We start from the raw sequence: 17,274 nt of genomic DNA on the forward strand, positions 1-17,274 counted from the left end.
ATAATTTTTGATAACTATATATGCAGAGGGGAAAAAAGATTTAAAAAAAACAATAATCCATTCCCAAGGACCCATCCTGCTCATATCCTCAATATATTCCCAACTATATTGGCCTCTGGAGCAATTCAGGAAAGCCAAGTGTTAAAAAGACCATTGCTGATGTCATATTTGCTAACTAAGATTAGACAAGCTAAACCAACCTGATTACATCTCACTTTCAATGACATTCTCTTGTGGGTTTGCACCATCGGCCAGACTGAAAAAGCTATAGCATAAAATGAGCAGGTTTTCTCACAGTTTAAAATAATAAAAGTTCTGAGCCACAGATGTTTGCCATGAATAGAAAAGGCACTGGAAGAATTATTGTGTTTATAAAGAGGTCAAGAGAAAAAGGGTTTGAAGCATTTTTCCCAGTGAGTAGGACAAATCCAATCAATCTATCATCAAGGTGGCATTAAACACATTTACTCATCAATAAATCAAGGTTATTATCAAGTGCAACCTGACAAAACAGTGTTCTCCAGTCCTCGGTACAAAACATGCAGACACACAACCAGACAAACAATACATATGCAGGACAAGTATTCATACATACAGATCAATTGTTTCACAATTATGAGAGTTAGCGCAAGCAGTTCTTTTGGTCATTCAGCATTCTCGCTGCATGTGGAAAGAAGCGGTTTCTCAGCCTGGTGGTGCTGGCTGATGGAAGTAGCTGAAAGATGTGTGCAGAGTGGAAGGGGTCCTCAATGATTTTTGCGTGCCCCCTTCAGGCTATGATCCCAGATTACATCGATTGGGGTGGTGGCAGCGGTGGGGGGTGGGGGGAAGATGAGTTAGAGAGACTCCAGTGATCCTCTCTGCTAAACTTAGGGTCCTGACCTCCAAACCATTTCTCTGCAGCAACCGTACCACACTGTGATGCAACCGCCCAGGCACTCTACAAAAGAGCTCCTGCAGAAGGTTGACATAATGGTAGCTGGTAGCCTTACCCGCTTCTGTCTTCTCAGGAAGTGCAGTTGCTGTTTTGCCTTCCTGACAAGTGAGGAGATGTTGGTGTGTCCATGATGGATCACTAGTAAGTGGACTTCAAGGAACTCTGTGCTCCCCACTTCCTCCACTACAGACTTACTGATGTATAGTGGAGAGTCGTTGATCTTGTCCTCCTAAAGTCTCCAACCATCTCTTTTGTCTTGTCCACATTGAAACTCTGGTTGTTATTCTCGCACCATATCATGAGATTTTCCTCCTCTTCTCTGTAGTGCGATTCATCGTTGTTGCCGGAGGCCAACAGGTGGAGAAATGCCAACTTCAAAACACGTTTGGAGCTGGATCTAGCGATACCGTCATAGGTCTGTAGTGTGAACAGGAGTGGGCTGAGTACACAGCCCTGAGGTGAGCCAGTGCTCAGCGTGACGGTGCTTGATCCCCAGGACTGCTAAACTCCACATTTCAAAGCTTTTGTCCAAAAGTGGACAAAAAATCTGAATTGCAGAGGCTGGTTGAAAGTCCTGCCTCTGAGGCAGTATTTCATGAAGAACAGTAGCAAGTGAGGGTCATTCTCTGAGATGCATATATTTTAATGCAAGAAGCATAGTGAACAAGGTAGATGAGCTGAGAGCATGGATAGATACTTGGGGTCACGATATTGTGGCAATTAGTGAGACCTGGCTACAGGAGGGGCAGGACTGGCAACTTAATATTCCAGGATACATTTGTTTTAGATGTGATAGATCAGGGGGTAAAAAAGGAGGAGGAGTTGCTCTGCTTGTTAAGGAGGACATTACTGCCGTGAGGTGTCAGGATGGTATGGAGGGATCGACCAGTGAGGCTGTTTGGGTGGAATTGAGGGGTGGAGGAGGCAAGAGGGTGCTAATAGAGGTGTATTACAGACCACCAAATGGGCCAAGAAAATTAGAGGAACAAATTTGTAGGGAGATAACGTATATGTGTGAAAATCATAAGGTAGTGATCATGGGAGATTTTAACTTCCCACACATTGATTGGGATACCCATACGGTTAGAGGACTGGATGGGCTGGAGTTCGTTAAATGTGTTCAGGATTGTTTTCTAAATCAGTTAGTAGAAGAACCGACTCGGGACGGTGTAATACTGGATTTCCTGTTAGGGAACGAGCTAGGTCAGGTAGCAGACATTAATGTTGGAGAACCAATTGGGTCTAGTGATCATAATTCTGTTAGTTTTAGGGTAGTTTTAGGGAAGAGCAAGGAGAGTCCTAAAGTTGAGGTTCTGGATTGGAAAAGAGCAAATTTCGAAGGAATAAGAAGGGATTTGGGGAGTATTAAGTGGGACAGGATATTTTCAGGTAAGGATGTTAATGAAAAATGGAGGATATTCAAAAAATAAATTTTGAGGGTACAGAGTAGTTATGTCCCAGTGTGGATCAAAGGAAAGGCTGGAAGTCATAGGGAGGTTTGGTTTTCGAGGAATATTAGAAATTTGGTTAGGAGAAAAAGGGAGGTGTACAAGAGGTATAAAGAGCAGGGAGCTGAGAAGTTGAAGGAGGACTACAAGGAGTGTAGAAGGAATCTTAAGAAAGAAATTAGAAAGGCCAAAAAAAGGCATGAAGAGGCTTTGGTTGACAGAGTAAATATAAATCCAAAGGGTTTCTATAAGTACATTAAAAGTAAATGATTAGTGAGAGATAAAATTGGACCCCTTGTAGATACGAGGGTAGGCTGAGTGAGAAGTCTGAGGAAATGGGGGAAATTTTGAATGATTTCTTTGCCTCGGTATTCACTAGGGAAAAAAATGTTGAACCAGTTGAAGTAAAGAAAAATAGTGGGGAGGTCATGAAGCATATAAGGATAACCGAGGAGGTAGTGATGGCTGTGTTAAAAAAGATAAAGGTGGATAAATCTCCCGGACCGGACAAAATATTCCCTAGGACACTCAGGGAGGCTAGTGGACAGTTAGTGGGGCCATTAACAGAGATATTTAGGATGTCACTGACCACGGGGGTGGTGCCAAAGGATTGGAAGGTGGCACATGTGGTTCCTCTGTTTAAGAAAGGGTCCAAATGCAAACCTGGGAATTATAGGCCTGTAAGTCTGATGTCTGTGGTGGGCAAGTTGATGGAAAGTGTTCTGAGGGAAGCTATTTACAAATTTTTTGGAGGTACAGGGATTGATAGGGAGTAATCAGCATGGTTTTGTCAGGGGTAGATCATGCTTGACAAAACTGATTGAGTTCTTCGAGGGGGTTACAAAAAAGGTTGATGAAGGGAAAGCTGTGGATGTTGTCTATTTGGACTTTAGTAAAGCTTTTGACAAAGTTCCCCACAGGAGGTTAGGAAAAAAGGTGGAGGCATTAGGTATAAATAAAGAGGTAGTGAAATGGATTCAGCAGTGGTTGGATGGGAGGTGTCAGAGAGTAGTGGTAGAAAATTGTTTGTCCAATTGGAGGCCGGTGACTAGTGGAGTTCCTCAGGGTTCGGTCCTGGGTCCACTATTATTTGTTATATATATTAACGATCTGGATGTAGGGGTGGAGAATTGGATAAGCAAGTTTGCAGATGACACAAAGATTGGTGGTGTTGTGGACAGTGAGGTAGATTACCGTAGATTAAAAGGTGATTTAGGAAGGCTGGAGGTGTGGGCTGAGAAATGGCTGATGGAATTTAATACAGATAAATGTGAGGTGCTGCATTTTGGAAAGGCAAATTTAAATAGGTCATATACATTGAATGGTAGACAATTGAGGAGTGCAGAGCAACAAAGGGATTTAAGAGTTATGGTAAATAGTACCCTCAAGGCTGATACTCAGGTAGATGGTGTGGTGAAGAAGGCATTTGGAATGTTGGCCTTCATAAATCGGAGTATTGAATTCAAGAGTAGGGAGGTTATGATGAAATTGTACAAGGCATTGGTGAGGCCAAATTTGGAGTACTGTGTACAGTTTTGGTCACCAAATTATAGGAAAGATATAAACAAAATAGAGAGAAATTTGACAGGATTTCAGGGTCTGAGTTACAGGGAAAGGTTGTGCAGACTGGGGCTTTTTTCTCTGGAGCGTAGAAGATTGAGAGGGGACTTGATAGAGGTGTTTAAGATTTTAAAAGGGACAGACAGAGTAAATGTGGACAGGCTTTTTCAATTAAGAAAGGGGGAGATTCAAACTAGAGGACATGGTTTAAGATTGAAGGGGGAAAATTATAAGGGGAACATGAGGGGAAATTTCTTTACGCAGAGAGTGGTGGGGATGTGGAATGAGCTTCCGGCAGACGTGGTCGAGGTGGGATCATTGGTTACATTTAAGACTGGATCGTTACATGGATAGCAGGGGACTAGAGGGGTATGGACCGGGTGCTGGTCAGTGGGACTAGGAGGGTGGGGATTTGCTACGGCATAGACTAGTAGGGCCAAACTGGCATGTTCTGTGCTGTAAGTGGTTATATGGTTAAGTGCCCTGATAAAACTGGCTAATGAACAAATGGAAAAACAAGCCACAAGCTGGAGTCCTACATTGCACAAAGGAGCACGTCATGGTAGAATCCAGTCGTAAGCATCTTCAACTGCTTCGGTAATTACTTGCACTCTCCACTCAAAGGTCAAAAATGAGAGGGTTGCAAGAATAAATTCCATTTGCAATTCCTCAGCAAGACTGAGATAATGTTCATATTTGACCTGATAAGTAACAAGCTACATTTATGCTGCAGATGTGCACAGCAAGAAAGACCAAGCACCTACTGTAATACAGAAGTGCTGGAGAAACTCAGCAGGTCACACAGCATCCATAAGGTTATATCACCAATGTTTTGGGGCTGAGCCCTTCATCAAAGTATGAGCAAAAAGCAGACAGGTACCTGAACAAAAGGGTGGGGGTGTTAAAGTTTGTATTTTTGAGCTATCCAGAAATGAGTTATTAAGATTTTATTATGATTTTGTCTTTATTAAAAATACCAGTCCCTAGTTTTGAAACTGGGACCAGAGAGATCAACATGTTTACTAAGCATAAACACATCCCAGACAAACAATTAAAACTAATCATCTCATCCTCTCAAAGTCATCTGAATTAATAACTTCAGCCATGTCCTGGATGAACAGCACACAAACAGGTTTACAGAATCCAGAATCCTTTTTAACACAGTAGGCCCTTTCAAACTACCATGTAAAATGGGGTTAACCAGACAATTTTCCCCATTAGCATCCATTTACACAGCAGTTAGAAAGGCCCTGACCCAGTCAGAATCCAACTGGGTGCCTGACCTACCTCAGAGGTAGTCAAAAAAGCCAGTTGAACTTACCTAGGTCACGTCCACAGGCAAGTTGAAAACAAAAATGGCTGACCCGCTTACTTTGGCTTACTTTGCATGCTTCAATGGGTAGCCAGCATCCGAACGTCCAGCAGTACTTTCGGTGAGTACGTGGCGCAGCATTGCGGGGGCGGGATCTCCCTTAAATCGCCAGGTTGCCGATTTAAAAAGGTGCCCCAGTAATCCCAGGAGGGCTATCATGGTGCTGCAGTTTAAAAGAGGCTAGTAGCACTAACTAACTTTGCCTATCAGATTTGTATGCAAGAAATCCCTTATATACTGTATTGTTTTATTTGGATCTTTGAATGAGGTTCTGCCATTAACTAGGGTGACAGTGGGTCCACCTAACATGAACATCACTCACTGTGTTCTGTACTTCATGGTTCTACTGTATATTTTAGTACATTGACAGGCGGAATGTCTATCACGGTGGGGGGGTGGGGGGAAAGAGGAGCACAAGCTAACAAGTAGATATGGATGGGAGGGCAGAGAGAAAAAAAAGCCTGGGAAAGGGTAGCTTTTTGAATGGAGAGGGGATAGGGGTGGAGTGCTGGAGGACAGGACACCGAGGGATAGGGAAAAGGAGAGAAGGGAAGGGGCCTAACAGAAACCAGAGGTTGATGTTAATGCCATCTGGTTGGAGAGTGCCCAGATAGAAGAGTAGGTTTTGTTCCTCCGATTTGTGATCATTAACCAGAAAACAAATTGGACCACTCAAGTAAAAACTAAAGCCATAATAGCAGGTCAAAGGCTCAATTTACTACACCAAACAACTCACCCACAGACACCACCTACAAAGAACAGACACGTGACAAAATACTCTCCACCTGTCTGGATGGAGTACAGCATCAACAGCTCTTAAGAAAGTCAACCCATCCTAGTGAAGGCTGCCAGCTTAACTGGCAGTCCATTAACAAGCCTAAACATTACTTCCTGCAATATGGGACACGGTGGCCAAAGCTCCAAATTACATTCTAGCTACTTGCCTAGGCTACACCAACAGAACTTCCCAATCCCATGACCTTTACCCTGACAAGGACTGCAGATCCATGGGAACTGCCTCACTTGAAGATTCCCATCCAAGTCACAGGATTAATACTTCATAATTGCAGGTCTATATCCTGGAATTCCCCCTGAACAGTTGAGAACAAGAAACAGGCTTTTATCTGGAGGAATGCATTAACCAATTATACAACTCAAGATCTTGCATATCCAATAAACTAGATGTTTAAAAAAAAGTTGCTTGGATTTAAAACTCTAACTAGCCCAACACATTAGTGTAAATAGTAATATACAACGAGCTTTACAAGCAATAAAAGTTTTTTTTTATAAAAGAGTTCTCAAAACTTAAAAATTGCTTACTTTATCTGATGTCATGGGCTTTGGTGGTTCATATATAGGTGGTCGATCTAGTTGAACTTCCTTGACATTAGTAGTCTCAGTACAAGCAGCAATCTCGATATTGTTTAATAAAGCGGAGTCTCCGGGGTTTTGTTGGGGCTGCATAGAAGAGCTGGTTGTTTGAACAATAGTTTTCTTATTCGGTGATTTTAATGAAATGTCAAGACTGGCTTGGGAATGGTCTTCAGGCTTGTTCCACATTCCAGGTGGATGCAATTTCAGTGGAGCACTTTGATTCACCGAGGTCATTTTTTTTGGAGAACACGAGTTGGTTACACCCTTTAGAAGGGTCAAGTTTAATTTTGATTTCTTTATAAACAGTTCCATTGATTTATTGTGTAGACTTTTACCTTCCATTTCCTTGGATTTCTCTTTTGCAAGGTTTTCAAAATGCTGTGCCAAGAAGTTGGCTTCTCTTTCAATTTCAACGAACTTGTCAGTGTTCAGAGGACTCCAGTTCAAAGTTTCTATCATCTCTGATTTCTTCTCTTCCTTGCAATTTAAATTAATGCTAGCAGCCACACATTTTTCAATGTGCCCAACTGGACCAAGAAAAACTTCTTCATCGTCACTTTTACCGCTAGTAGTTAAAAAAAATTAAAACACTATTGTCAATGTTCAATTCCTTCTATTTGAAATACAAAGTTAAACATTCCTGTAACATTTCCCAAGACAAAACTTCTGCAGTTAACCTTGAACTCTGCTTCTCTGGATCATAACCCAGTTGCTAACCTGTTCCTGGACCAGAGCAAGACTCCTGAACGTGCAGTTCCCATACCAATGAACATTGAGCTCTCTCCTGCTTCTGTCTATAGAAACACATCGGTAACTTACAATTATTCTTAATGCAGACTTGCATCTTTTGTATTTCAAAAGCTACATTAAGCTACTTGCTATCTGGTACCTCGAAGTACTCCAGCAACATGAAGTTGGGCAAGTTCTTTGTCTTGGAGGACTCAGAAAATCAGGGAAGAGTACAATTTTGTTCACCAATAGCAAGAAAATTTCTTCTCAATATCAGCCAAAAATATTAATTCATTCCCATCTAACCTCTCCTCCAATCTCATGACATCTTGCAGCCATTTCAGAATTAGCAAATTTTGAATTGATTTCAGTTAGATTCTAATCAATTCCACCCACACTCCAATCTATTGGGCCTCTCTTTGGAAATATTCAGGCTACATGCACTTTGCACTCAAATGGATTACTTGTACATTTAAATACTGCCAGGCAAAGCACTGAGCCAAAGAACTCAAAGAGAAGCCACACGAAATTTGTCAGCTTCACCTGAAAAAGTTTCCACGAGGCAGTTTTTTCTGTCCTGTAAACCACAAAACTTTTGTTTCCCTGAAAGTAAAACGGACTTACCATATATTTCAGCGTATGTCAAGTCATGGATCCTAAAAAAAAATCTCTCACATAAAATTGGGATCGACTAATATGCCAGATATACTTTTGATATCTTAAATTCAGCTCAAAATCCGATCTGGCGTATAAGTCGACCTTTGAAAAACAAAAAAAAACCCACTGTGACAGATTTTCATTGAGATTTTTATTGATAACAACACAATTAGCACCCTTCAAAAATCGCTATCATTGTCTGAAAACAACACATTTAAAACTCTTCAAAATCACTCTTGCTATCATTGCCTGAAGCAAAGATGGCAGCAAGCACATCCATACTCTCACTGTTTAAGCAGTCATCACATAGTTCCCAGTCTGTATCTGATGAGGTGATTTCAGCTTCGCCATCAGTATCCAACAATAAATCCTCTTCCGTGCTATCAACTGCACAAGAGATATGGCACTTTTTAAATTATTTTTATCACAGTCTCTACTTTAACTTTGTCCCCTGCCTTGAGCACAAAGTTACACAGCATGTCAAGTGATCCAGCACGCATTGCCCTGCCATTTGTAAACTACTTTTCTGCACTCAACATCCATGTATTCCATTCAAAGACCATGTGCGCGAGGAATGGAATACATGGATGTTGAGTGCAGAAAGGTACTTTATAAACGGCGGGGCAATCCGTGCTGGATCACTTGATATGCTGCGTAACTTCGCAATTGTTCAAGCAGACATCGAGAGGTTGCAATATAGATGTTGAACCACCTGGGATGACCACCGTGTTAGTATTATGTAATGCTAATCTACTTTTAGTCCTCTCAGTTAAGTAGCTATGAAACACATCCAAGACCAGCACACTCTATTCTTTGCATAAACCACCTGGCCGCCTGTTCCACACATTGTCTATCCATAGTTGTACACCATTTCCATCCATCTATCCTTTTTCATGAAAACGTACAAAAATAGCTGCAGGGAATTTTATTTTAGGTTTAATTTTGCTTTTGAAGATTATCATGGGTCTTAACTTTGTCCCGTCGGCCATGTACAATAATGCCACAGTAAACCCGGTCCTTTTGTGGCCTGTACTTCTGGTTTGCAGTTTTAACACCTTTCCATTCCATTGTTCTGTCACCAATCATGCTGAAATATATGGGGGGGGGGTTTGTCCAAGTTTCCGATATTTGCTGATACAAACTGATATTTCTGCCAATTATGTATAATTGTATATTTAATTCCATCTTTCTTCCATTTAGATCTACTTATAACTTAAAACTTTATGATCTTTTTTTTGGCATAATACCAGATTTTTTTTCCATTCAAGAAACGATTGCAGCAGCCTACTGTAGCCTCAAAATCATCACTGAGGACTGGGTGTGACTTGGCCCACTGCAGTGCAAATGTTCTTACTTTATTTCAGTTGATTATGTCGCAATCTTGCCTCTATTCACATACCCATTCTGCAACATGATTTTCCAACTCTGGCCAATGAGTGATTCCTTTTCTCAAAGGACATTGTCTTTTTGTTATGTTTCTTAGTCTCTTCTTTCTTCCTCCAATCTTTTACCAACTTCTCATTCACATCAAATTTTCTTGCAGCAGTGAATTGTTTTTCTTGCCATTTCTATCACTTTCAACTTAAAGCTCACTTCATATTTTCTTCGTGTGCTGCGTTGTTGATCGACCCTCCATGACAGCAATCACCTCCAGCCAACGCCCAGAAGATCAATCCAGAACAATGGAATGGAAAGATGTTAAAACTGCAAACCAAGAGTACAGGCCATGAAAGGACTGGGCATTTTTGTAAGTTTTCATGAATTTATGGGGGGGGTTGATGTATACGCCAGTCAACAGCCCATCTCAGACATTGCAAACTTTGTGGGGTGGGGGTATAAACTTGTATGCCGGTCAACAACCAGAAAATTGGGATCGATTTGTATGCCAGATACACCATAAAACTCTTAAAATGAGGCTGAAAAAAGGGGGTGGGGGTCAACTTGTACACCAGATACACCATAAAACCCTTAAAATGAGGCTAAAAAAAAGGGGGGTTAGAGGTCGACTTGAACACCAGTTGACTTATACGCCAAAATATATATCAAATACGGTGGGAAAAACAAACAAAATCTGCGGCAGTGGAATACCTGAAACATTATCAGTAATGTTCAAAATACTCAGCAAGTCAGGCAACATCTGTGGAAAGAGAAACCGAGCTCAGGCTTCATGACTGAGACCTTGTCATCTCAAAGCTGAAGCATTAACTTGGTTTCTCTTTCCACAGATGCAGGCTGACTTTCTGGGCATTTTCTAAGTGCACATTCTACCAATTTTGGTAGCAACAGATGTATTCCAAAACAGTACTCCACAATAACTCATACCATACAAATTAAAACCAGCTTGAACTGGAATTCAGTTACCCAAGGCACAGGAAAGAAAAATTTAAGGGGATGGAACTACAACTTCCTCAGCAAATCCTGTGAAACTTTGAAACACTGCCACAGATAATTGTAAATGCCAATTCATTTAACATATTCAAGGAACAAATCAACATTTCTTAATATTAATGGAAACAAGGAATAATGTATTATTACAATTCAATCCTGACCTCAGGCGCTGCCTGAGTAGTGTTTCCACAGGTATTCTAGTTTTCTGTCATATACCAAAGACATGCCAGCAAGTTAATTTATTACTGTAAACCACCTCTTAGATAAGGTGGATAACAAAAAGGATCAAAGGGGAGATCACAGACCTGTGTGAGAGGATAAGTTGCAGTAATACAAGGAAAGGAAAATGGAAATGCTTACATCAGAGCAGTTGTGGACTGAATGGGCTGAACAGCTGTCTTCCCCATCCATATTCAGCCAGCAACTTAAACGATAGAGTAGACTCAATATGCCACACAGAAAGTGAAGCAATTAAAGAGAAGTAACAACACCAAGCACCATCACGAGTTACATTGACAGTCAATTCAAGTGCAAGACAAGAACCAAACAGAAAAGAAAGGACACCTTTGATGATCCAAAGGTTGAAATTACTCTCAAAGATCTAAACTGGACGGCTTGAAATGTCAATTGCCAGTGAAAACCCAAGTCGTCTCATGCATGTTTCTTAAAGAGAGCGAAATTTAGTGGCACACAAATGCTCTCCAGAGATATGGATAGCAGTCAAACAGGAACAGTTTCTCTGCTCCAGAATGACTGATCTCAATCTCATCACCTACTTTTTTCCTTTAATTTTTTAAAAAATCATATTCAAAAAGAAACAAAAACAACTGAAATATTCCTGAAAACTTCATTGTGCTTTATGTCAGCCCCCTTATCTAAATCATCTAAGAAGTTCTGAAGATAATCAGTCTGAATTCGATAGGATCAGGCATCATACTACTGCCAAAATATTTCCTGAGCCCACAAATCTTTCTTTCTCCAAAGAGGCTGGTGGGAACTTATTTTCATTTCAGATCTGTATCATCCCACAAATAATTTTAATGAAATTGTACTCTTCAGTCACACCATTTTTATAGCTTCAAAGAATTTTCATCAAATGAAATGACCAATATCCACTTTCACATTATTTCCATATAGTGCACTTGAAATGCTGTATAGAACAACCAACGATTTTCACAGAGTAACAAATTCTAAGAAATTGTTCATTTCACAACTCATTTCAATTGATTGGCCTCAAAATTATATCTGAATTAGTATTTTAAAATGCTTTTGCTTCTATTGTTCATTGTTTGTCAAACCCAATCATACTTGGAAACTTGCAAATTTTGTGTTTTGTTCATAACCATACACCTTATCACCAAAACTATTCTCTTTCTAACCGCTGATTAGGTATCATGAAATACCCTGAAATTATATGGAATTTTATCCAGTACATTTTAGATTTAGACATTAATTGCCTTGTAATTTGTCCACTATTGTAGACATGTTTAAAAACGTGAAAAATGTTACCTTAAAGGAGATAAAAGAATCTCAAAGTCAGTATTCTCCTCAGACAGAAGATTGAAATCTGAAAGTACAAATGACATTCTGAACTCAATGAACAGACATCAGACAGACATTATTGTAACTACAGTAAAATCCCCATGATACAGAATTCAAGTAACCAGCAAAAAAAAACTGCAGAAAATAAATAGGCAAAAATTTGTTCTGTTAAAAAGTATGGTCAGGTTAATTAGACATCTCCTCAGCAGTCAGCAATTCCCTGAATAGATCAATTTATCTAATTTTCTTTAGAATTATGGAATCCATTATGTTGTATTTTATCCCATTATCCACCTGACTCACCATCTACAGCAAGGATGAAGATATGGAGGATGCAGATAATTCTAAAGAGTACTACACTGTGTTCTTTCACATTCTTTGTTCCACTTATCTTGGAATCACCAACTCTTGTTACCATGGTATAAATGTTTCATGCGACCAGTACAATCACTCCAATGCTGAATCTCTGATTAACTTCCTCTGCACTTAGCATTTAAGACTAACACCAGTACAGATAACCAGTTAATGAAGATCAGCCAGCTTGGTTTCAAAAACTAGCCTCTTTTTTAATGTCAGCTTGAAGTAAGAATACCTCACCCACACTACAATCGCACAGATAATAAAATTAACCCTCGACCCATGTCATTCAATCAAACCTGCCCCTCCTTGTACTTTTTATTGTGTTTAACCCCAAGTACACACTAATCATTTATCAAAAAAATGGTGGAGTTAGCCCCTCATGGCTAATTTCTATAGACATCACAATCAGTGCAAACAGAACTTTTATATTAAAAAAACTCAATAGAATTGAAGATCAAGTTTGATTACCATTCTCACTTGGCAAATCCATTTCTTTAACTGTTGATCTATGTAGCTGGCAAAAACTGAGCATTTCAAACAAAAAAATGAAATACAAAGTCTTTTAGGACATTTCGATATTTGTTATTCAAAAGCATAGACATATACACAAACAACTCAATCTCTAATATAGCAGTGATCTCATTCACAATACATTATATCCGCAAGCTTGAGAATGTATCCTATAAACATGATCTGAGGCTACTAACTTTGCAGCTATTGCTATGACCATTTACAAAGTGTTGTTTTGGGTTTAATGACGTGATTTATGTGCATTTTATGGAAATAAATCAGCATAATTGTTCACTATGTTTCCTTAAAGTTATATTTTTATGTCCGAGAGAGATTCCAGAAGGCAGGCAAACAACCCTACTGAGCAATAATGATCACGGTTTGCTGGCATTTGGAAAATTACAAGAGAAAAGTTTATTTTTAAATTGTTAAATTACACATACAGCAATGTAACAGGCTAATTTGGCTCCACGAGTCCATGCCACCCATTTTACACCCCATTAAGCTACATCTCGGTATGTTTATTGAAGGGTGGGAAAACCCACGCGGACAAGGGGAGAACATAAAAACTCCTTACAGACATAAAACACACACAGTTGGGGAGAAAATGGAAAAGGTCACTATGTATATATACATACTGAGTTTGTGTAGATATTGTTAGAGATTTGTTATATTGTGACGTATTAAATAAAAAATGTGAAACACACACGTACTCCCTGACTTACGGCCATCTGCAAATATGACCGAATTTTTAAAAAATTCAGTATAAGAAAAAATATGAAATTTTGTATTTGACAAATTATAACAGGGATACAGGCATGCAAGAGCCAATATGTGCGCACTTACCTTGTTAGTCGGTGTCCAGAGGTCCATAGGCTGGGCCCTGCCGTCTTGATTCCTGTGCGCATGTGCAGTGAGTTCAATACTCGGTTGGTGCAGGCACAGAGTTAAGGGCACGAATTCAATATCGTCAGGGCGCTTCACTCTCACACATGCACCAACTGAACACCAATACACGCACCCCCTGTGCATGCGCCAACCGAACTCACGCACAAGGACAGGAATCAAGACGGTCTCACCCAGCCTATGGACCCCAGGAAGCCGATTAACAAAGTACGTATGCACATTTTGGCTCTTACCCGCCCTGTATCCCTGTTATAATTTGTCAAATACAACATAAATTGCGTAAATTCTATATCGAGCTGGAACAGGGTACTGAGTGGATGATCAGCCATGATCAAAATGAATGGCGGTGTAGGCTTGAAGGGCCAAATGGCCTACTCCTACACCTATTTTCTATGTTATAGTTTGTCAAATACAACAAAAATCTACGACGATACAAGATCTGATTAAAAAGTTTGCTTTAAGACTTCGGTACTCCACAGGCGCAGGCAAATTTCCAACTTTTGTCCATTCCGAGATCCTTCCGTCCCAATTATGGTCATAAGTCGGTGGCTACCTGTACACACTACACATACATATATTTGTATAAATATATATGCAAGGGGATTAGTTTTTTTTAGGTCAATATCAGGCAGCACTGAAATGAATTGCTATATATATATATTATACTGAATCATACTATATATTTCCACCGCAAATGGAACAAAGTAGAGCCAACACATGTATAGCAAACAAGTGCACTTTACAATCATGATCTTCAGATCTGTATCAGAAAACCTGTAATCTATTGGCAATAAATTGCCTGTTAAACCCATTAGGGAGCAATACAGAAAAGAAAACCTTATCTTTCCACAACCAAATGTGGAAAGATAAGGATTCCACTTCCACCCTTGCAGGCCAGTTTGATCCTGAACCGTGCATTGCAGAAGACTCCAGTTTCTTTTCCATCTTTAACCTGGTCCTTCCAGATACGTGGGCGATGGTGAGGAAGAGGTCCGACAGTGAGGTGCATTCCAGGGCTGGACTGAACTACGCCGGGTGGAACAGGCGCCCCAGTGAATGGGACCACGGCCCGGGCCGGGCTGTGTCGGTGGGAGAGGGAGAGGGAGGGGGGGCTCGCACAATCCCTGCCTCCTCCCTCCTTCTCCCTCCCCCTCCTCCTCTCTCCCTCCCTCCTCCTCTCTCCCTCCCTCCTCCTCTCTCCCTCCCTCCTTCCCTCTCCCTCCTTCCCCCTCCCTCTCCCTCCTTCCCCCTCCCTCTCCCTCCTTCCCCCTCCCCCCCTCCCCCTCCTTCCCCCTCCCCCCCTCTCTCCCTCCTTCCCCCTCCCCCCTCTCCCTCCTCCCCCCTCTCCCTCCTCCCCCCTCTCTCCCTCCTTCCCACGAACCCTCTCTTCACTTTCTCCAGCTCCGCGATGGGCTCCTCTCCGACACAATTTTAAATTTAGTCACATGATAAAGACATTATCTTCTCATTGGGGGGTTTTAAAAACCGAACCGTTGGTCACGTGGGCCGCCGCCGCCCTGGCAAAGCATTGTGGGACTTGGAGTTTCCACGCCCAGCTGATTCCTTCCACATGAGTTCCTTGCCATTGCTCTCAGGCTCCATGACCACGTTCTCCACCTATAACCACTGGCATGTGCTCCACCTCCTCCATTTCATTCGGGCCAACGTTTTGCTCATACCTTGGTGAAGGGTTCAAGGCGGAAGCACTAGTTATGTTGTATAGCCCGCTGAGTTTCTCCAGCATTGTGTTTTTACTTCAATCATGGTGTCTGCAGACTTGAGCTGATAAATCGCGCTGTTGCATTCTCCACATGCCGCCTGTTGCATTCACAACCACTCTCGTTGATGTAGCTTCTTGACCTGCTCCTAAAGAGTCTGTGGTTCCCACATTGGTCAAATGAGAATCCACACATGGGGCCAGCGAGAGAGATGTATAGGAGGTTTTAGGGCTGGAGGATTTAAAAGTGAGGGAGAGGGGAAGGAGACAACAGGGTAGGAGACACGAGAATTTGCAGTTGAATCAGGAAGTGTTGTGTCAGGGGTATTGAACTGTCTATTAAATATCTGCTGGAGGTTAAGATCAACTTAAAACCAAGACAATCACGGTACTGGGTTATACGTTCCATGTTCTAACTGTATAAAATATTTAAAATTGCATTCAGCAGAGACAGAATTTGACCTATTGTGCAGCAAGCATGCCATCGGATGTGCTTCCGGAACTATAATGGAATATTCATGTGCAATAACACATTTATATCATACAACCTTATTTTTTTTGCTTCTATTATATCAAATTGAATAAATCATAAAATTGTGTACAGAAATTGAATATGTCAGCTACTCCAATATTATAAATTTGTGGTATTGTAACAGGCTAAATGATCGCACGGTTAGACGGCCTGAATCACCGCCCCAGTTGGTTGGCGCAAGATGGCACGGCATCCCCCCCTTCTCAGAAGAAGCACACGTTGCCTAGGTAATGTCGCCACTTGCTGGTCACATAGCGCTGGGCAGGCAGTGACTCCGCAACGTGCTGACGTCACTCCCATAAGACCAATGTGTTCCAGACAGGAAGAGGCTCATAATTCCGAAATCCTGCTTTTCATCTGAAAAATTCCACAGGCCAATCTAATGTTTAAGAAAGCCATGGGAGAAAAACTATATATGAGAGAGAGAGTGAGCGAGCAAGCGTGAGTGCACACACTCGTATAACGTATTATCAGTGGTTCTCCACCATTTTTTCCCCTCACATACTAACATACCACCTTAAGTAATCCCTTACTAATCCCAGTGCACCAATGTCATGCAAACCTGCAGTCAAATCATGTTAATATTATGGCTCATCGGAGTTATTTTCCACTACTTTCTCAGGAGTTTGCAGAGGTTTATATTGAAATCCTAATAGAAAAGGTACTGGAAAGTGTGCTGATCAAGCTGCATCAGGGACACCAATACCTCTGAGCAGAAATCCCTGCAGAAGGGTTGTGAACCCACCCCAGTACATCAAAGCACATACAGCAAATTACTGAAATAACTCCTCCACCATAAGGGAAAATCTACATGGAACATTGCCGTTGGACAGCAGCAACCTTTGAGGATCCACACTACCCAGGACATGCTCTGTTCTTGCTGTGTCATAAGGAACCAGACTCGTACCACCAGGTTCCCAAACAGTTGCTACCCCTCCACCATCAGAATTCTAAACAACAAACTCAATCAGAGACTCATTTAAGGACTCTTACTTTCCACATAATTTATTAATGAATATTTATTTTCTGTATTACACAGTCAGTTCGTTAGCATTTTCTTCTTGTTTACAATTCTCCCTTTTGTATACATATCTTTTCTTTTTTGCACTACCATTCAGTAGAAATTCTGTCTGGCCCATAGGAAAAAGAATTTCAGGGTTGTATGTGATGTGATTCATGTACTCTGACAATAAAACTGAAGTTTGAACTCTAATCCGTGCATATTTAAAATACAACATGGAA

General features: G+C 41.0%; 1 protein-coding gene across 5 annotated transcripts in view; it reads right to left on the reverse strand.

The window, feature by feature from the left end:
- Nucleotides 1–15,283, reverse strand: part of gtse1 (G-2 and S-phase expressed 1) — a 29,581-nt gene extending 14,298 nt beyond the window's left edge. The window contains exons 1-4 of one of the 5 annotated variants that reach the window (XM_069907923.1): nt 15,165–15,283; nt 12,836–12,891; nt 11,975–12,032; nt 6,638–7,256 (exon numbers count right to left, since the gene is read on the reverse strand). In XM_069907923.1, the coding sequence (XP_069764024.1) occupies nt 6,638–7,256; nt 11,975–12,032; nt 12,836–12,857 (699 nt within the window). In that variant the 5' untranslated portion in view covers nt 12,858–12,891; nt 15,165–15,283. Of the gene's footprint in view, nt 1–6,637; nt 7,257–11,974; nt 12,033–12,835; nt 12,892–14,247; nt 14,338–14,735; nt 14,941–15,164 lie in introns of those variants that run through there. The other 4 variants (XM_069907924.1, XM_069907921.1, XM_069907919.1 and 1 more) reach the window with 4 other exon arrangements.
- Nucleotides 15,284–17,274: the final 1,991 nt, after the last annotated feature.

This window comes from Narcine bancroftii, chromosome 13 (assembly GCF_036971445.1).
Source record: "Narcine bancroftii isolate sNarBan1 chromosome 13, sNarBan1.hap1, whole genome shotgun sequence".
Classification (NCBI taxonomy): domain Eukaryota; kingdom Metazoa; phylum Chordata; class Chondrichthyes; order Torpediniformes; family Narcinidae; genus Narcine; species Narcine bancroftii.